Raw genomic sequence first — 21,854 nt, forward strand, 5'->3', positions numbered from 1 at the left:
TCTGCCAAGGAAGACCCAAGAAATGTTTTCAGCCCCTTTCTATAAGCCTGTTCATGTTACTAATGAGTAATAGATGCTTTTTATTACGACATAAATCCGATGTTGCTTTCTATAAGCAGTAAGAGATAGTATCAATATCACCACAGTCCAGTATTTTACTATATAATGTACTAAACTGTTCTGCAGAGTGCTTGTTTGATTAATTTTTGTTTTCTGCAGATGCTTGCTGAGAGCGAGACTTTAATCACATTTAACAATAAGTCATTTAACAATAACTTGTAGAATTATAGCTGAATAATATTCATTCAATGAGAACTCAAAAGACCAAATCCATCATTTAGATCTGGTCTTCCTGAATGCTTTTATCACTAAAATTTGCTAAATATTAATCTGATTTCCTTCCTTCCCCCCCCCCATTGCAGGTGCTTGAAAGATTATCTCAGAAGGGATTTAATGTGGCAGCTTCATGCGGTGGTGGGGTGGATTCCTCTCAGTTCAGTGAATACGTGCTGTGTCGTGAGGACAGACGACCACAACAAACCCCAACAATCAGAATAAAACAGGAGCCCCTGGACTAAACCTTACCCCTACTTCTTTGTAACCATAGAAGTGTTGAATAGTCCCTTATGTGAAACACTAAGGATTTGCAAAACAGTATTAGCAAACAGATTTTGACTTTAAGTTGCCAATTACCGGTATTCTGAAACCACCTGTCACATAGCCAGCCATGACATTCATTTGAAAAACCGGTTGTCCATTTTTCATGATGGAATTCCTGAGCGTACTCAGCATACCAGGCCTGCTGGGAGCGTACTTTGGGCTGAACAGCTGTGGTGGTGGAAAAGACAAAGCTTCATCAACCCCTGACCATAGGTTGGACTTCTGAAAGAGCAGTTAAAGCAATTTGAATAGATTAGCAGGAGAAGCAGTTCTGACAGCCTTTCCAGCCATACCCCAATGCTGTGATGCATGGAAGCAGGAGCCTCCAAGAGGAAGATGGTTCTCTAAAAACTGCACTGAGTATCTTCCCTGACTGCTGCACCTCCTTCATATCAAATGTGGTTTACACCTCCATACATGACGTGACACTTCCATGATTGTACTTGCTTGTACTAGCAAATGGCTTATTTTTATACTATATTTCCAACAGAAATATCTCCCTGTGGACAGACTCCAGAATCTGAAAAGGACCGATTTATAGTCAACTGGTGCTCTGTACTAAAAAAACCCACACAAAACAACGTGACAACAAAATTGACAAGGCCAATTATGGCAATGTTTGCAAAAGTAGGGATCTGGAAGCACAAAATAAAATGCCAGCTGCCATCTCATGAGGGTCACATACCCAACATGGAGCTGTAGTTCTCTTAAAGCCAATCTTGTTTTGACTCAGAAACTGTTAAGCAGCATGGTTCTGCCAAGCAAGCTCTGACACCCCCTGTTAATCATTTACTAACCATGTTGTAAGCCCACATTTAGGAGGAAACATTAAGAATTTTGGACAAGCCTACTCTTTATGAGTCTGGAATTTTGCAAAACGATGTTAAAACCCTCTATACTGCCAGTGTCTGATGAAAGTTGGACATGCTTGTTTAGATTGGTTTCCCTCTGTTATTTTAAACTATTATTAAAATACAGTTTGGTAGCTGCCCTCTACCTGTAATTTTGTCTATTGAAGTAGGCTGTCTGCAGGAGGTGACTGACTGCTCCTTCCATGCATCGGTATCGACTCTGACTCGCAGGGCTTCCTAACTCAGGAGACAGCACTGGGTTTGCAGGTGCAAGGTTATAAATAGCATTCTGCTAAATCCTGTTGATTGCTGTTTGGCATGATTGGGTTGTCAGTAGCTAATTCATGTGTTAATCACAGTTTAGTTTCTCCCACATTAATTTATAGAATACTGTTGTAGATGCTGAATTTTAATGAAACTCTTTTTATATGCATAAATACAGCATAAACAAGGGACAGAGTATGAAGTGGTCAACAATTCCTTAATGCCAATTGATTACGATCAGGCAAAGTTAAAAAATCATGTTTACAACTAATATTTTCGAAAGCAATGAGCTGTACTGACTGCCCAAGGGACAATCTAGGAAGGGGTCTAAATTTTTAAGAGGGCTGGATATTTGTCCATGGAAAATCAGACCTCTGCAGGTTTCCTCACCTTGGTTACCCAACTCAGCAATCTCATAGCTGGTCAGTGTTGGCCTGCTAACTTAGCAGAACAGTTGAGCACATCTGTCTACTTCAAAAGAGTTGTAAAGTTATTTTATTTTGTGGTTTTACACTTGTATGACATTCTAAAGTTGCTAGGCATTGCCATATTTTAATATATGGCACACCATTCACCTTTGTAAGATATCTGTATATTATACATTTAATATTGTAAAGAACTTAATGTACAATTGTCATGTATTTGTGTATGCACATTTCTTATACAGTAATTCATGCCATAAACATTTCTGTAAAGTAAATGATCAAAAATAAGCAAGTAGGGTGGAACACTCACTGTATCTCCCATGTTGTTTGATAGACATGAGAGTTTTCAATTTCATCTCCTCCGGCCTTTTGCTCCATTCAACTCAATGTAGCCATGTCTTATGAAGAGAAAAAAAAAGTCTTTTATTTATTACTTTCATACATTGAGTTCACTTTGAGTTCAAAGTATCCTTAAATAAGCCATTTAGCTTCTTGTTTTAATCTTACATATGCTTATGTCCTGCCCTCCTGTACAGGGAGGTTTGTGGTTGGTTGGTTTTTCTTCAGATTAGTGGTTTTTATTGTATGTTTTTTTTAGAGCTCAATAAAGCAGCTCCAGTGCTTCGGGCAGCTTGTTAAGGTGGCACTGGAAAGGGTTCCAGGCTGTGCCAGCCAAGTTAAATGTGAACTTCAGATGGAAAGTTTGAGCCATAGCATCACAGCATTGACTGCAAAATAGCACTAAGGCAAGGAAGATGTGGAAACAATCACTTGGTTAGAAGAAATATGCCTTTAAAAAAAAAAGTTAAGCTAAGACATGTTCTTTTAGTTAGTAACTTCAGGTCACTTATTTAAAGTTTATTACAGTTTCATTTATATCTTTTTTACTTATTCCTCTATATGTTTAGGCAGCAATGGCAGCAAAAACTGATTTGAATTATTTCTGGCCTTAAACCATAGCAACATAACTTAATTAAGAACATTGCTCAGAATCACTAGGATGGATTTTAGAACACCCCAGCAAGCCCAGCAAAAGCTAAAAAAAAAAAAGGCCAAAAAGTAAATGTAGCTGGGCTTCTTACCCAATTCGACTGCACAAAATGGTTCTGATTCTCTGTTGCCGAGCACTGAACCTGTGGCTGGAAGAACTTGAGTCTTCACTAAGACTTCCCGTACATTTCCCACTGCTGTGCTCTTGAGCCTCGGAAGTAAAGAGAGAGGGAAAATGTTCTGTTGTGCTTCTTGGACTGATGGCTTTTGAGAAAGCAACTGCTGAGTGCATTTCATTCACTGTATTAATGGCATCAACGTTTGATGACAATTTTATTAGATGTTTGACAAAGGATAAGGATCAGCACAACAAAACATTGAAGTATTTGGGTTTATTTCTTTGTGGGCATTCTGTTAATATTTTAATGCTAAATGTTTCTGAACAATGCTCAAGAATGACAAGACTGTGAAGTTCCTGTTTGATAAATTAACACTGTATGTCACTCAATGTGTTACTTTAGTAAATTTTTATTTCTTTACAAAATAAATACAAATAAGAGTATGTTTTCACACAAATTAGGGGTATTTACGAGTATGTACATAAATCATCAAAATAATGTAATTCTAATAAACACAAGTCCTTTATAAACAATATGTACAAATTATCAATACATTTAAAACATAATTTTACACTTCCTGGCCTTAAATACCTTATGAATAATCTTTTGGCTAAACAGCAGCAGTGTAAATTTTCTTCTGCTTTTCATAAACCTTAAAAAAAAATAAAACTTTTGTTTTTAAAACTATTGGATAAATAGTTTTATTTGTGCTTTTGCTATGGTTTCCCCATCCAAAATAAAAAAAAAAATTGACTCAAAAAATTGGCAAGATAAAAAAGCAAATTTCTCCCTTCCATGGTTACTGCTAATACTGTTATGTTTGAAGTACAACTTGTGCCCATGTGCCTCCTCAATACTCTTAGCCAATACCCATTTCAAAGACTCACACTAATGTCACTTGGCTTTGGTGTGGGCCTCTTAAATCCCAATTCAGCAAAGCATTTAAAAAGCATTCATCCCACCTATAAGTACTTACAACTACTCATTATGCTTCAAGTCGTGCTTGCTCATGAGCGTCTCTTGACTGTAGTCCTCAGGTCCAATTGACCAAGGCTAGGGCATAGCCAGGCCCCTGGCGCTGCGGCATTGGAGCTTGCCTGATCCTCCACTAGTGGAACTGGGCCCCGAAACTTCCATTACAGTGACTTTAAAATCCATATAGAATACTCTATAATCTTCACTGAATGATATTCTCTTTTAAAACCACCATTAAATCATACACTATAATAAATAATTTTTTTTTCTTAGAAAATAAAACCCAACTTTGATTTGTGTTACTAACCAGTTGCTACAAATGCGCAAAAGGTTGAGAAGATTTTAGAAAACAACTGGAAGCTAGTCAAGGTAACTCAGCTAAGACCCAAACACACAGATTTCATACACTTAGGATTTGGTTCAGCAAATGGCTCAGAAGAAATGAGCTGTGCAGTAAAAGCAGAAATCTTAACTATATAAAAATTTGTGAGAGTGTGCAGTGGCTATTCTCTTAGCTGTGCAAAAAATTGCAATTATAACTAATCTAAAATAGCAACAGGTATCACCATGGTTAGCAGAAACAGTGCTAGTGAAACTAAAAAGTAAACAAACCTAGTACCATCCATGAACATACAGGTTAACACCACGGTTAGGTCCTAATCCTGTAAACCTGTCCCAGTCCTCCTTACGCAGATAGTTGTGGTGAGCCATCATAGCAGCCTTGCCAGTCAATGCCATCCACTGCAGCTGAAGTGGCCAAATGGAGCAAGACTTTGATGTTGGTTGTATCTCTGTATTTAACATTTTAAAACCTTTTGCACATTTTTTGTTTATTTTTATATATTTCCTTTTTAACATAAAGGGAATTATTGCATGTGTCTGACAATTTTACAAAACAAAATTACTGGAACACTGACTTCTGAAAAAAATAGAAGGCACATTTAAATGACAGCTTTTCAATGCAAGTTGAGCTTCTGTATGGAGAATTCAGTACAATTCTTGGCTTTATTTAAGCAGAGCTCGATAGAGCAGGAGAGAATGGCTTGTTTCTCTTTCCTGTTCCATGTAGAAGATGAAGTCCCTGAGGTTTACGCGAGTTATTTTCTGTCGTGCATACTGCCGGGATGAAGGAGTGCTCAAGCCAGCCTGACCTCCACCAGACATACCAAGATCCTGCAAAGAGAACACAGCAAAGTCAAAAGCCCTGCAACAGCAAAGAGTTTCCTTGTACTCTCAGGTTTACAACTACTGACTGATGGATCATTTGAAACATCTTAAATGTATTATTATGAGTTTAATTCTGAAAGTATTACATGAGATTTTTTTATTTTTTTTTTCTATTCTTCTGAGTCTTACCAAGTTATCCTAAGTAAAGAAACTCAATTGAAAACACATGAGGCTAGACCTTGGTTCATTTACAACTGGGGACAAGTATGTCTAACTAATTTTCCTGCTATACTCATGTAAACCATAGACTTATCTGACCAGTTTAATTTCAGGAACCTATTTAGGACAAAACTATATGCAGTAGATAAAGCCATCTTCAGTATATCAAATGTGTGCAGCATCCTACTCCACATCCTGGGTCTAGGACTGGAAAAAGGTGAGTGGTGTATCAGGATGCTGCTACTGCAATAACCACTGCAGCTGTGAGTCCCTTGGGAACCCTGAGTCTCTAATCTGAATCTACTGAAGAGAAAGGCTCATTGTGGTGAAATAGTGAGCAACCTTGCCCCAGTACACAACCAATGCTCAGTTGAGAGGCTGAAAAATTAAACAGAAAAATCACAAGGACATTGTGTGATGATAAAGTCAAATATCAGTATACTATTTTCTAAGGATATGCTAAATAATTTTCTGATCATGCATTTGCTTTACCAGGGCTGTTGCCACTGTTTCCAGCTCTCCAAGTAACCACCAAATAGATCTTTAAGTCAAGGTGACTCAAAAATATTTTTCTTTCTTCTCTGCTCCCCACATGGTGTATCTCTCCCTCCTGCCCTAAGTAATACTTACTTCAGATTCATCCTGACTACAGTTCCTAAACAGTGACAAACACACTTGTAAGAAATGTGGCCACTTATTAAAAAATACTGTCCATAGCATACTGGACTGGAACCATCCTGCACACACTTACCAAATAGTAATAGAAAAGCTACTTAATTTATTTTTTCTTCACATAAACCCATTTCTTGAATTAATTGAGGTATATGTACAGCATATAACTGCTTTCTATTTGGACAGAGTAGCTGGAATTAAGATATGAGAGTGGTGAGACACTGGCACAGGTTGCCCAGAGAAGCTGTGGCTGCCCCGTCCCTGGCAGTGTTCAAGGCCAAGCTGGACGGGGCTTGGAGCAACCTGGTCTAGTGGAAGGTGTCCCTGCCTGTGGCAGGGGTTTGGAACTGGATGAGCTTTCAGGTCCCTTCCAACCCAAACCATTCCAGGATTCTATATTCATTGCATTTATCACTTGAGATACTGAACTTTCACATAGGAAGAGGATATACTTCATGCAATATGAAGTTGTGCACCTTCATAACCGCACTGGTAAGCCAGTCAGTTACCTGATAATGTTCTGTAATTGTTCTGCAAGGTGGATAAAATATTGTAAGATTTTAGGAAGTACAGAAGCACTTCTAAACTAACAGAACAGGGATTTAGATCTGCCAATATGATTTCTAATTTAAAGACCAATTAGTTTGGTACTGCATTGTACTCAAAATTATTATGTAGATGCCATATAAGAAATGCAGACTACTAAATGCCATGATTTTTTAATTATATACATGAAAGCAACCGGAGTTAAAATTAATGGCCAAGAATAGTGAAATTGAAGTAATGCAGATATTTCTCCAGAAAAATTACATCTTTTGTCAGCATGACAGACTTTTCATTAACCCCAACAAGCCCTTTGTTTTCTGTATCTATGGCAACTAATAAGAGATATGAAGACAAAAGCTTGAATAAAAAAATGACTGTTTGTGAGATGTTTACATCCTTTATTACCTGGCCTGCCACTGCCAGCTTTGGTATCAGTGAACTTCCAGCTAAAATTCAAGGGAAATTTAAGCTGTTCTAGACCAGAAAAAAATCATTTAACTTATATATGAATTCTTTCTCTTCATTATGAGATTGCTTACATACATGAGGCATAGCAACTTCTCATCCCCTTCTATCTCATCTTCTCCCATCTCATCCTCTCCTTTTCCCCACTGCCTCTTCTCCCTTGCCACTTCAATCCTACTCTCTTGGTAACACACCAAAGTGAGTGGTGACAGCCTTGAACTTGGCAGCTGCAAATCCCACAGGACAGCAAGGAAGACACAGAGAGCAAACAAATTATTTTGTGTTCCATGTGTCCCTCGTGGGGCTACAACGGGGCTTTCCTGAGATTCCCCCCCGACCCTCCTGCTCCCAGATGTGACTGAAGACAAAATAACTTCAAGGAAAATCAAATGCAGGAATTTACTATAAAATACTGACCAACAATCTGCCAAAGAAACACGCTCTCACAGTGATAAGGTAGGAATTAAAACAAATAGTCCTTTAGAGAAGTTAATGAAGCCTCATTTCTGACAGATGCTGTCACATTGCTCTGGTACTACTTACCGCAATAAACCCAGCTCCTCTACAGAGCATTCATCAACTCTTGCCTCCTTCAGAAATACTCTCAGTCCACTGTACTACCCTCCACCTATCACAAACTCCCCCCTTCCTCCCAAACCTTCATCTTTATCAAAGTGTTCTTGGAACTACTGCATGGTTGGTTCCTCTCCCATCCTCACCAGCTAGGCGAGCATTATTCCATGGTGTGGATGACCCACCAGGCCGCATGCGCTCATTAGCCACCCAGCAGACATGTGGTCCCCAAGCCAAATGTACCACAAAGCTTGCTGAGCTCATACCATAGCCTCTTCCTCGCTGGTGAGACTGGCATGTTTCTCCTTCCTGTATCCAAGCCAACAGTTCACATGGAAGTTGCAGGGACTTAAAATTTTGAGCTCCTTCCTACCTCTGTCCCCCTTCTGTTGGTCCCCACCACCATATTTGGTCAGCATTTCCCTAAAGGTTTAACTGGGAAAGAGGATTGAAACAGACACACCTCATCTGAAATTTTCATAGACAAACTGCTTAGAAAGTAAAAATGTCTTTGTTCATTAAATTACAATAATTACAGCAGCAGGTGTATGAAAATTAAACCAAGTAACTTTCCAAAGTGTGCCATTCCTTTCTTGAGATAGAAGTGCTTTCACATACGAAAGCACATGTAATACAAAAAATCTGTACTTATTTTTATAATAGTGATTTCTACTGTTGAACACTTTTTTTTTTTCACAAATCTGTATACCTTCAGCTTTGAATTATAGAACCATGGAAATACAGCATGATATTCTTGTCAGGAAGCACAAAGATAAGAGCAAATAGAGGATTGCATTTAATATTTTATCCATCCTTCCTTAACCAGAAAACAATTCAGTCCTGACATCTCTCCTTTGAACATAGAATCATAGAATGGTTAGGGTTGGAAAGGACCTTAAGATCACCTAGTTCCAACCCCCTGCTATGGGCAGGGACACCTCACACAAGACATGTCACACAAGACTCTGTCTGACATGGCCTTGAACATTGCCAGGGATGGAGCGTTTACCAGTTCTTTGGGCAAATAGTTCCAGTGCCTCACCACCCTCACAGTAAAGAACTTCTTCCTTATATCTAACCTGAACTTCCCCTGTTTTAGTTTTAACCAATTACCCCTTGTTCTATCACTACAGTCCCTGATGAAGAGCTCCTCTCCAGCATCATTCTAGCCCCCCTTCAGATATTGGAAGGCTGCTATGAGGTCACCACACAGCCTTCTCTTCTCCAGGCTGAACAGCACAAACTTTCTCAGCCTATCTTCACATGGGAGGTGCTCCAGCCCCCTTATCCTCATAGCCCTCCTCTGGACTTGCTCCAACAGCTCCATGTACTGTTGAGGACACCAGAACTGCATACAGTACTCCAAGTGGGGTCTCACGAGAGCAGAGTAGAATCTTGATCTGTGGCTATTGCTTCTCTGTGACCCAGAGAGACAAGGCAATAACAATAAAAGATCTGCTGGTTTCTTCCCAAGCTACATGGCATATCCTTGAAGAAGCCTTGCACTTCAAGCCCAAGTCTGAATGTGGGAATTGAATGGTAGCAATTCAAAGACAAGCTATCTATGGAGTGAAAAAATACAAGGAATTTTGTCTCTCCAACCTCCATGCACTGAAGAGGAGTGGGAAGATAAGGTATATATTAGTCTGCTCTTATGAATAAGAGGTCTTGGATCATAAGAGATATTGTGGAGATATTCTGCAGCAATGATGTTTACTTGCACAAAGTGCTATTAGATCTTTGGCTGAAAGGCATTTTATACATGAAAACCAGGTATAATACTATGTGTGATTAGCTGTCTGTCAAGGGTTCATCAGTAGCAGTCATTTTTCTCCTTCTTAGTAGCTGGTGCAGTGCTGTGTTTTTGACTTTCAGCCTGGGAACAAAGCTGATAACACCGATGTTTTTAGTTGTTGCTAAGTAATGTTTATGAGTCTCATGCCCTGCCAGGGAGGAGGGGAAGCTGAGAGGAAGCAGAGACAGAACACCTGACCCAAACTAGCCAAAGAGGTATTCCATACCACAGCACGTCATGCCCAGTATATAAACTGGGGGCAGTTATCCGGAAGAGCCAGAACATTGCTCGGGTTGGGCTGGGTGTCGGTCGGTGGGTGGTAAGCGGTTGTATTCTCTTCCCTTGTTATTTCCATTATTATTATTATTATTGGTGGTAGCAGCAGTGGTTTTGTGTTATACCTTAGTTACTGGACTGTTCTTATCTCAACCTGTGGGAGTTACATTCTTTTGATTCTCCTCCCCATCCCTCTGGGAGTGGGGGGAAGAAGGGGGGGGGAGTGAGCGAGTGGCTGCGTGGTTCTGGGTTGCTGGCTGGGCTTAAACCACGATACTGTCCCACATAATTCAGGGTTTAATACAGCCCTTACTGAGCCTAATAGTAATGATTTCACTGATTTAAATGAGAGCAAAAACATCCTTAAATCAGTATTCCCCTGTAGTACAGAAAAGTAAGTAATAACTGTCAGCACCTCAAAGATTAACAACACTATGAAATAAATTATATCTACAAAAAGATGGTGCATCTTCATATGGGTAATATGGTGGCTTTACAAGTGTCTTCAGAAGGATTCATCACCAAAAGCTGGCATTCAGGCCTTCAGATCAGCAATGCTAGCAGGGAGGATTAGCTACTATTATTTCTTTGGAAGCTAGTTATTTTTATTTCCAAACATTTTTATCCTGTACTATTTTAGTGCAACTGTTCCTACAGATTCCGTCTTGGTAGGTGTTCACTTGCTATACCCTCTTGGATGCAAATGCATCTCATAGCCCCTTAGCACATAAACACACACCTCACCCTGCAGACAAACATTAGAAAAACTGATTTGCATAAGCATTTACAAGTACTTCAATTACCAACGCAATTGCAACATTTCAAAGACAGCATGCAGTAATTTTTATATTAAGAAATAATAAGAGGAAGGCAAATCATACTAAGACATGTATACAGTGATTTTTTTTCTTTAGATGTGATTGCTTTAGTTTATAGTTACATGATGCTATTTCAAGCTAAAGAAATGGACTGCCATTACAGCAAGAATGTTTTATATGTACCTGCTCTTTGCCTTTACTATGTTAAGCTAAGTCACACATGCAAGCACTATTACAATTGAAAACCTGCACTGTAAAACAGCAACACACCAAAAACTTCCAGTTGAGAGAACTAGGCATCTCTTCCCAAACGGACCACCTATTTCTTCCTTCCTCTAGAAGAGTGTTCCCCCCATGAACTTCATGAGAGCAGGGCCAAACAGCAAGCTGGGCAGCACTGCAGTGAGAAACTATTTGGGAAGAAGTCTGCCCCAATGGAGATAAAAAATGCAGATGAGCTGTAAGGCAGCTATGGGCTATGACATTTACCTACTCAAGAGAGATGGGTGTTCAACGACCAAATCCTTAACAGGTCATTCTCAGGAAAAAAACAAACTGCAACTAATTTGAACGTCTTAAACATGCACATTTCTGAGTAATCACTTTGTAAATATTAGAAAAACTCCAGTTTTTCCTGCACAGAGATACAGCTCTGCTCTCTGTGAAGACTTTTAACCTTTCAAAGATCAAAGAATCATAGAATCATAGAAGAGTTAGGGTTGGAAAGGACCTTAAGATCATCATCTAGTCCCAACCCCCCTGCCATGGACAGGGTCACCTCACACTAAACCATCTCACACAAGGCTTCATCCAACCTGGCCTTGAATACCACCAGGGATGGAGCATTCACAACTTCCCTGGGCAACCCATTCCAGTGCCTCACCACCCTAACAGGAAAGAACTTCTTCCTTATATCCAATCTAAACTTCCCCTGTTTAAGTTTGAACCCGTTACCCCTTGTCCTGTCACTACAGTCCCTAACGAACAGTCTATCTCCAGCATCCCTATAGGCCCCCTTCAGATACTGGAAGGCTGCTATGAGGTCCCCACACAGCCTTCTCTTCTCCAGGCTGAACAGCCCCAACAGCGATAAGTGCATGAGAAGGAGGATGGTGGGGGGGGTGCACGGTGTAGCTGCAAAAATATAGAGCTTACACAATGCCTTATTTGTGCCAGAACCAATCAAGTGCCTAGTATTTGCATATTCACTGTTATATTAACCGAAGTTAGAAGCCCAATAAACGAAGCTTGCTGTTAACTCATATTGAGTCGTCCAAGTCTTCCTTTCACGACAGGACACCACTCGCTACTGGTCTCCAAATGGACATTGAGCTGTTGACCTCAACTCTTTGCATGCAGCCGATGTCCAGGGTTAGGCAGTAGCAGTCATTTTTCTCCTTCTTAGTAGCTGGTGCAGTGCTGTGTTTTTGACTTTCAGCCTGGGAACAATGCTGATAACACCAATGTTTTTAGATGTTGCTAAGTAATATTTATGGGTCTCATGCCCTTCCAGGGAGGAGGGGAAGCTGAGAGGAAGCAGAGACAGGACACCTGACCCAAACTAGCCGAAGAGGTATTCCATACCACAGCATGTCATGCTCAGTATGTAAAATGGGAGAAGTTACCAAGAAGGGCCAGATCATTGCTCAGATTGGGCTGGGTATTTGTTGGCAGGTGGTGAGCAGTTCTATTATCTTCCCTTGTTATTTCCCTTATTATTATTATTATTATTGGTCGCAGCAGCAGTGGTTTTGTGTTTTACCTTAGTTACTGGACTGTTTTTATCTTAACCCTTGGGAGTTACATTAGAATCATAGAATCATAGAATAGTTAGGGTTGGAAAGGACCTCAAGATCATCTAGTTCCAAACCCCCTGCCATAGGCAGGGACACCTCACACTAAACCATCCCACACAAGGCTTCATCCAACCTGGCCTTGAACACTGCCAGTGATGGAGCACTCACAACCTCCCTGGGCAACCGATTCCAGTGTCTCACCACCCTAACAGGAAAGAATTTCCTTCTTATATCCAATTTAAACTTCCCCTGTTTAAGTTTGAACCAGTTACCCCTTTTCCTGTCTCTACAGTCCCTGATGAAGAGTCCCTCCCCAGCATCCCTAAAAGCCCCCTTCAGATACTGGAAGGCTGCTATTAGGTCTCCACGCAGCCTTCCCTTCTCCAGGCTGAACAGCCCCAACTTCCTCAGCCTGTCTTCATACGGGAGGTGCTCCAGTCCCCTGATCATCCTCGTGGCCCTCCTCTGGACTTGTTCCAGCGGTTCCACGTCCTTTTTATGTTGAGGACACCAGAACTGGACACAATACTCCAGGTGAGGTCTCACAAGAGCAGAGTAGAGGGGCAGGATCACCTCCTTCGACCTGCTGGTCACGCTCCTTTTGATGCAGCCCAGGATACGGTTGGCTTTCTGGGCTGCAAGCGCACACTGCCGGCTCATGTTCATTTTCTCATCGACCAGCACCTCCAAGTCCTTCTCCACAGGGCCATTCTGAATCTCATCGTTGCCCAGTCTGTAGCTGTGCCTGGGATTGCTCCGACCCAGGTGTAGGACCTTGCGCTTGTCATGGTTGAACTTCATAAGGTTGGCAACAGCCCACCTTACAAGCATGTCAAGGTCCCTCTGGATGGCATCCCTTCCCTCCAGCATATCAACCGGTCCACACAGCTTGGTGTCATCGGCAAACTTGCTGAGGGCGCACTCAATCCCAATGTCCATGTCAGCAATGAAGAATTTAAACAAGACCGGTCCCAACACCAATCCCTGAGGGACACCACTCGTTACCAGTCTCCAGCCGGATATCAAGACATTGACCACAACTCTTTGTGTGCGGCCATCCAGCCAGTTCTTTATCCACCGAGTGGTCCATCCATCAAATTGATATCTCTCCAAATTAGAGACAAGGATGTGGTGTGGGACAGTGTCAAAAGCTTTGCACAAGTCCAGGTAGATGACATCAATTGCTTTACCCTTGTCCATCAGTTCTGTAGCCCCATCATAGAAGGCCACCAAATTGGTCAGGCAGGATTTCCCCTTGGTGAAGCCATGCTGGCTGTCACCAAGCACCTTGTTGTTTTTCATGTGCCTTAGCGTGCTGTCCAGGAGAATGTGCTCCAAGATATTGCCAGGCACAGAGGTGAGACTGACTGGTCTGTAATTCCCCAGGTCTTCCATTTTCCCCTTCTTGAAAGTGGGGGTTACATTTCCCTTTTTCCAGTTGTTGGGAACTTCACCTGACTGCCATGATTTTTCAAGTATGATGGCCAGTGGCTTAGCAACTTCATTCGCCAGCTCCTACAGGACCCATGGATGGATGCCATCAGGTCCCACAGACTTGTGCGCGTTCAGATTTTTAAGATGATCTCGAACCAGATCCTCTCCTACAGTAGGCCTAGGGTCTTCATTCTCACAGTCCCTGCATCTACCTTCTAAGAACTGGGTGGTGCAGTCAGAGCCTTTGCCAGTGAAGACCGAGGCAAAGAAGTCATTCAGAACCTCAGCCTTCTCCAAATCCTGTGTAGCCAGTTCTCCCAAAAGTTTCTTCAGGGGGCCTATTTTGTCCCTAGTCTGTTTTTTATTTGCTACATGCCTGTAGAATCCCTTCCTGTTATCCTTAACATCCCTGGCTATGTTTAATTCTAGCGGGGCCTTAGCCTTCCTAACCTGGTCCCTAGCTTCCCGGACAACTAGGTCCCTCTGGATGGCATCCCTTCCCTCCAGCATATCAACCGGTCCACACAGCTTGGTGTCATCGGCAAACTTGCTGAGGGTGCACTCAATCCCACTGTCCATGCCAGCGATGAAGTTGTTAAACAAGATGTCGTTGTTTAAACCCGACCACAAACCTCGTTCACTCACTCCCCCCCCTTCTTGCCCTCCCCCCGCTCCTGGAGGGGCGGAGAGGAGAATCTAAAAGAATGCAACTCCCACGGGTTGAGATAAGAACAGTTTAGTAACTAAGGTATAACACAAATCACTACTGCTACCACCAATAATAATAATGCTAAAGGAAATAACAAGGGAAGAGAATACAACACCTCAACACCAGCCGACCAATAACTCGCCCCACTCCCCCCAGCCAAGCACTGACCGATACCTCGTCCAACCCTGCAGTGAACCAGCCCTTCCGGGTAACTCCCAGTTACATCCTGGGCATGACGTGCTGTGGTATGGAATACCTCTTTGGTCAGTTTGGGTCAGGTGTCCTGTCTCTGCTTCCTCCCGGCCTCCCCTCCTTCCTGGCAGAGCATGAGGCTCAGAAAGTCCTTGGCCAGACCAAACATTCGAGCAGCAACTAAAAACATTGGTGTTATCAGCACTGTTCCCAGGCCAAAAGATCAAAACACAGCACTGTACTAGCTCCTAAGAAGGAGAAAAAATGACTGCAACTGCTGAACCCAGGACACAAGACCAGTCCCAACACCGATCCCTGAGGGACACCACTCGTTACTGGTCTCCAGCTGGACATTGAGCCATTGACTACAACTCTTTGTGTGCTGCCATACAGCCAGTTCTTTATCCACCGAGTGGTCCATCCATCAAATTGATATCTCTCCAATTTAGAGACAAGGATGTGGTGTGGGACAGTGTCAAATGCTTTGCACAAGTCCAGGTAGATGCCATCAACTGCTTTACCCTTGTCCATCAGTTCCGTAGCCCCATCATAGAAGGCCACCAAATTGGTCAGGCAGGATTTCCAGGCACAGAGGTGAGAGACTGACAGGTCTGTAATTCCCAGGGTTACCCATTTTCCCCTTCTTGAAATTGGGGGTTATATTTCCCTTTTTCCAGTCGTTGGGAACTTCACCTGACTGCCATGATTTTTCAAATATGATGGCCAGTGGCTTAGCAACTTCATTCGCCAGCTCCTTCAGGACCCTTTCAAGGCCGGGTTGGATGAAGCCTTGTGTGGGATGGTTTAGTGTGAGGTGTCCCTGCCCATGGCAGGGGGGTTGGAACTAGATGATCTTGAGGTCCTTTCCAACCCTAACTATTCTATGATTCTATGCCCCGCGGATGGATTTCATCAGGTCCCATGGACTTGTGCACGTTCAGATTTTTAAGATGGTCTCGCACCAGATCCTCTCCTACCTTGGGCCCAAGGTCTTCATTCTCACAGTCCCTGCGTCTGCTTTCTAAGACTTGGGTGGTGCAGTCAGAGCCTTTGCCAGTGAAGACCGAGGCAAAGAAGTCATTCAGAACCTCAGCCTTCTCCAAATCCTGCGTAGCCAGTTCTCCCGAAAGATTCCTCAGGGGGCCTATATTGTCTCTAGTCTGTTTTTTGTTTGCTACGTACCTGCAGAATCCCTTCCTCTTATCCTTAACATCCCTGGGCAAGTTTAATTCTAACTGAGCCTTAGCCTTCCTAACCTGGTCCCTAGCTTCCCGGACAACATCCCTGTACTCTACACAGGCCGCCTGTCCTTGCTTTCACTTTTTATAAGCCTCTTTTTTCCTTTGAATTTTCCTCAGCAGCTCCTTATCCATCCAAGGAGGTCTCCTGGCCCTCCTGCCTCACTTCCTTCTAGTTGGGATGCAGCACTCCTGAGCTTGTAGCAGGTGATCCTTGTATATCAACCAACAGTCTTGGGCCCCCCTGCCCTCCAGTGCTATATCCCATGGAACCTTACTAAGCAGGCTTCTGAAGAGGCCAAAGTCTGCTCTTTTGAAGTCCAGGGCAGTGAGCTTGCTACACGCTCTTCTCACTGTCCTGGGGATCTCAAATTCGACCATCTCGTGATCACTGTATCCTAGGCTGCCCTGGAGTACCACATTCTCAACAAGCCATTCCCTGTTGGTGAGCACATTCTTTCAGTTTTCCTCCCCATCCCTCCGGGAGTGGCGGGGGGGGAAGGCGGTGGGGAGTGAGCGAGCGGATTCTTGGTTCTGGGTTGCCAGCTAGACTTAAACCAGTACTGGCTATCCATCCAGTTCTTTACCCATTGAGTGGATATCCATCCTTATCCATCTATGAAGTTGATATCTCTCTAATTTAGAGACGAGGATGTAGTGAGGGACAGTGTTAAAAACTTTGCATAAGCCCAGGTCGATGTCCTCAACTTCTCTGCCCCTGTCCATCAGTTCTGTAGCCCCATCATAGAAGGCCACCAAATTGCTCAAGCAGGATTTCCCCTTGGTGAAGCCATGCTGGCTGTCACCTACCACCTCACTGTTTTTCATGTGCCTTAGCATGCCTTCCAGGAGAATGTGCTCCAAGATTTTGCCAGGCACAGAGGTGAGATTGACTGCTCTGTAGTTCCCTTGGTCATCCATTTTCCCCTTTCTTGAAAATGGGGTTATATTACCCTTTTTCCAGTCGTCGGGAACTTCACCTGACTGCCACAATTTTTCAAATATGATGGACAGTGGCTTAGCAACTTCATTTGCCAGCTCCTTCAGGATCTGCGGGTGGATTTCATCAGGACCCATGGACTTGTGCACATTCAGGTTCTTAAGATGGTCTCAAACCTTATCCTTTCCTACAGGGGGCTTAAGGTCTTCATTCTCACAGTCCCTGCATCTGCCTTCCATGTGTTGGGTGGTGTTGTCAGTGCTTTTGCCAGTGAAGACTGAGGCAAAGATGTCATTAAGGATCTCAGCCTTCTCCAGTTCCAGTGTATCCAGTTCTCCTGATAGCTTTGGGAGAATGCCCACATTGTCCTTAGTGTCTTTTATTTTCAACGGACGCATAAAATCCCTTCCTGTTGTCTTTCACATCCCTAGCCAAGATTAATTCTTACTGGGCCTTAGCTTTCCTAACCCGGTTCCTAGCTTCCTGGACAACATCCCTGTAATATTCTTTTTATCCTATATTCTATTCTGTTATAGATATATTATATGTATTATTATATATATATTATATATTCTAGGAATATTCTATTTATCCTGTTTCCATCATCCTCATATTTTCGTTTTGCTCGGAATGTTTCTCATCCCATGCTTTCCAAATATTTAATCAGTTGCTGCTCCCTTTGAAACATTAATCCTGCCGATTTTATTTTTTTTTTCTATGCATTGTGGTAATTTTCCCTTCTCATCTTTCAGTATTAGCATTGGTTTTTTTTTGTTAGTTTTTTTTGGGGGGGTTGGTGATTTTTGGTTGGTTTTGGGTTTTTTTTATTTAATTACTTGCCCATCTTACTCCAGCCTAGTCATGGTGTACACCCCTATATTCGCTATTCTCTCTCACTGGGAGTCAAGAAGTATCAAACCAACTTTGGGAGAAGCCTTATAGCCGAACTTGCAGGATTCACATCTTCCTCAAATCATATTTTATTCCCATTTGAATTTTCTCATGTGGTAATCCTTGATATTAGTTCAACATTATCTCAGGTTTGCATAGTGGGTGGCCCTTTCTTTTCTAACCTGTATGACTGTGGCTTTCATTTAATCAGAAACTTAAAATAATTAAAATATTCTTGACATTCATCAATCTCTTGACGCATATAACTCTAAAATATAATTGCTTAAATATCTAATTAAAATATACATAATTGCTATCCAGTAAAGGTTGTTTTATGGTCTACCTCTTACTGAAGACATGCTGAAATGAACAACTGTGCAGGACTAGATTCATTCATAACTGGTTTTGATGAAGAAGAAAGCACAAGAAGTGCATCATGACATTTCATGTGCTAGCTATAACTCACTTTTTTAAGGTGAGACATACAGCTGTTTCATATATTGCCAGTCCTCCTATGGAAGGGGGGAAAGAGCGGGAGACAGAGAGAAAAGTATCTAAATCTTAATGCAACCACTAAATCACTTTCTCAGCTCCTGAGAGCATGAATTGCCCTCATTCATCTCAACTGACTTTCAGTTCTTAAGCCTAATTATGATGTATAACACCCAGCCTTTAAAATAATTATGTTTGCAACTGTTAGCCATCTTTCATGCTCCCAGCAATTGTGCAAGTGCCAATCAACTGACTTTATGAACCACTTGCCAAAAAAAGGGCAAAAATAGCCACAGATCTACCAGCTCTTGGCACACTTTATTCCTGCGTACAATCTGCTTGTAGATTAGTTGCCATCTATGAACAGTGGTATAAGGCTTTCTCTATAATTACCAGAGGCTCCTCTGTCTGTTGAGGGTAGTATATGGCCCTAATTCATACACCCAGCCCATCAAATAAAGCAAAACAAAGAAGGCAGCGTAGTTCTCTGGATTGAGTGTCAATAAAATTAAGCCCTAAATGCTAATACCTTAAGCTTGCAGGATAAGCACATTGTCAGAACACAGTCTAGTGTACAGGAAATAAGATGTTAACATTTGCAAACAAAATGTGGAAGAGGCTAACACTTTCTATTACTGCAAATATCATGGAATATAATTGAGTCCTGGTGCATTTCAGGCATTAGGGAGAGATGATCCAGAGTTCAGCAGGGAAAAGACGCTGAATCACTTCTTAGCCACTCATTTTGTGATTCCTTAACATTTCTGTTTCTCAGTTAAGTCTCACTCTTCTTTACTCTTTTTAAGTTAGTGGTTTTGTTTGTTCAGGAAATATTCAAACATCTTAGATCGGCACAAATAACTCTTTGACAAATGGCTCCAAAAAAGAAACAAGGTTGGTTTTCTTTCCTGCAGACATCAGTAAGCTCGTAGGAGCCCCCATTCAATAGGTTCTTTTATTTCCCCTTCTACATTGCGCAGACAGTCAGTCCCCTGCACGTCATGGTCACCCCATGCTGCTTATCGTGCTGTACTCTTTCTGAAATCCTTTTCTATGTCCCCTGCCCCTCTCTCTCTTCCACACCAGGATCACTTCTCCAGGACTCAAAGCACATATACTTCAGTGACCTGCATGTCTCCACCACTCTGCATTACTCTCTGTCCTCCAGATTGCAATCTAATCTGCCGCCAAGCTTCAAATTGCTTCAGTATACACATTTCCAACATCTTTAAAAACAAAACAAAACAAAACAAATAACCTCTGCTTCATGCTGCCTCTAACCTCTTAATGTCAATCCAGTTTTTTTTTGTCTCCATTATCAAACAAAAGAAGACAGCCAAGCCTTGAGTAAAAAGCAGATCAGTTTAACTTATAAACACTATACTGACCATTTAAACTTTGGTCTAACATTTTAGAAAACCTGTAATCCCCTATTCATGAATTCCCAAATCCTTATCTTCCTCCAATCCATTTCATCACAAAGCAAACAATCAACCTTTTAAAGACACAGCCAACAGAGAATAAAGGTTGAATTTCAAACTAAGCCATTTGAAAAAAAACAAACTCACTTGTTTTTTTGTAAAGTTAACCCTTTCATGCTCTCACAATTATCTCAGATCCACCTCTTTTTATGAAGTGGGATTAAATGCATAACAAAAACTTTCAAGAACATCCTTTAACCGTGTTTTACTGTAAAAAAATGATTGAACAATCCATATCAATAAAAGAAAATATTTCTTCAGTCTACAGACAATCATGAGAAGACATGGGGATGTACAAAACACTTTTTTCAGATGTTAAAGCTTTCCTTTTAGTTATCTCTATCTTGTAATCTTTACTATCTTCATAAATTTGGATACCATTCAGACTATCTCAAGAAAACAAGAATTAACAAGTAAATATCTCAACTATTACCACCTATCCCGTATTAGAAACACCACCAATATATATAGTTATTAATTATTTAAAATAAATTAAAACCCAGATAGCCAAAATCAAAGAATCCATTATGAACAACTCTAATTGAAACAGATATTATAATATATAATAGGAAATAAGTCTGACAGACGCAAAACCACCCAATACCATAAATCATGTGATACATACAGAATAGCTATCACTAACTGATCCTAAGAGTTGACAATGATCAATGTATAAATTGACAAGTCTCTCATATCTAATTATTCCCAAAATAAAATAAACATAAATGTTATATTAAAAAAAAAAGAGGGTTGCAACTAAGGAAGAAAAAACTTTCCCAAAGTACTAGTGAAAATCAGAGGCTCGTGATGGGATTTTTTTTTGCAAAGTTAAACAAAAGGCAGTGGAGTGCAATATATTCACCATCTTTGTAAGGGAGCTGGCACAACCATTCATCACCAATATGAGAAAACGAACAGATGACAGAAGAGGGCAAATTTGGAGAAGACTGAGGTTCTTAATGACTTCTTTGCCTCAGTCTTCACTGGCAAAAGCTCTGACCACACCACCCAAGACTTGGAAGGCAGATGAAGGGACTGTGAGAATAAAGATACTAGGCCCACTGAAGGAGAGGATCTGATTTGAGACCATCTTAAGACCCTGAACGTGCACAAGTCCATGGGTCCTGATGAAATCCATTGGCAGGTCCTGAAGGAGGTGGCGAATGAAGTTGCTAAGCCACTGTCCATCATATTTGAAAAATCATGGCAGCCAGGTGAAGCTCCCAACAACTGGAAAAAGGGTAATATAACCCCATTTTCAAGAAAGGGAAAAATGGAAGACCCAGGGAACTACAGAGCAGTCAATCTCACCTCTGTGCCTGGCAAAATCTTGGAGCACATTCTCCTGGAAGGCATGCTAAGGCACATGAAAAACAGTGAGGTGGTAGGTGACAGCCAGCATGGCTTCACCAAGGGGAAATCCTGCTTGAGCAATTTGGTGGCCTTCTATGATGGGGCTACGGAACTGATGGACAGGGGTAGAGCAGTTGATGTCATCTACCTGGACTTGTGCAAAGTATTCGATACTATCCCACATGACATCCTTGTCTAAATTGGAAAGATATCAATTTGATAGATGGACAGTTCTTTTTGGCGCCCAACGTGGGGCACAAAGGGTTGAGATAATGACAGATCTGAACGGATAAATAATCACTCGTCATAATGCTGATTTATTGGCTCTCAGAGTTGTTTCTCTTGATTTCACAGTTTCAGAATGTTGCATCTTAGAGCCAGTATTTGCTGTGTTAGTGTTTATCAAGTGTGGGGCTTGGGCTAAGGTTCTTGTTTCACTGTGCTTTATGGCAAAGACTTGTAATATGGGCGGGCTCCGGCAGCAGGGAGGGATGGACATGGCCGTGGACTTGT

General features: G+C 41.7%; 2 protein-coding genes across 6 annotated transcripts in view; one reads left to right on the forward strand and one right to left on the reverse strand.

Moving 5' to 3' along the window:
* The window catches only part of LOC136004259 (BTB/POZ domain-containing protein kctd15-like), a 61,531-nt gene extending 59,974 nt beyond the window's left edge, over window positions 1-1,557 (forward strand). For all 5 annotated transcript variants that reach the window (XM_065660609.1, XM_065660608.1, XM_065660607.1 and 2 more), the window contains one exon: window positions 423-1,557. In XM_065660609.1, coding sequence (XP_065516681.1) covers window positions 423-578 — 156 coding nt within the window. In that variant the 3' untranslated portion in view covers window positions 579-1,557. The remainder of the gene's footprint in view (window positions 1-422) is intronic.
* A 2,204-nt stretch (window positions 1,558-3,761) lies between these two features.
* LOC136004256 (transcription initiation factor TFIID subunit 4-like) overlaps window positions 3,762-21,854 on the reverse strand; it is a 252,580-nt gene continuing 234,487 nt past the window's right edge. The window contains exon 16 of the mRNA XM_065660599.1: window positions 3,762-5,457. Coding sequence (XP_065516671.1) covers window positions 5,290-5,457 — 168 coding nt within the window. The 3' untranslated portion in view covers window positions 3,762-5,289. The remainder of the gene's footprint in view (window positions 5,458-21,854) is intronic.

The sequence above is a fragment of the Lathamus discolor genome, chromosome W, assembly GCF_037157495.1.
Source record: "Lathamus discolor isolate bLatDis1 chromosome W, bLatDis1.hap1, whole genome shotgun sequence".
Lineage (NCBI taxonomy): Eukaryota > Metazoa > Chordata > Aves > Psittaciformes > Psittacidae > Lathamus > Lathamus discolor.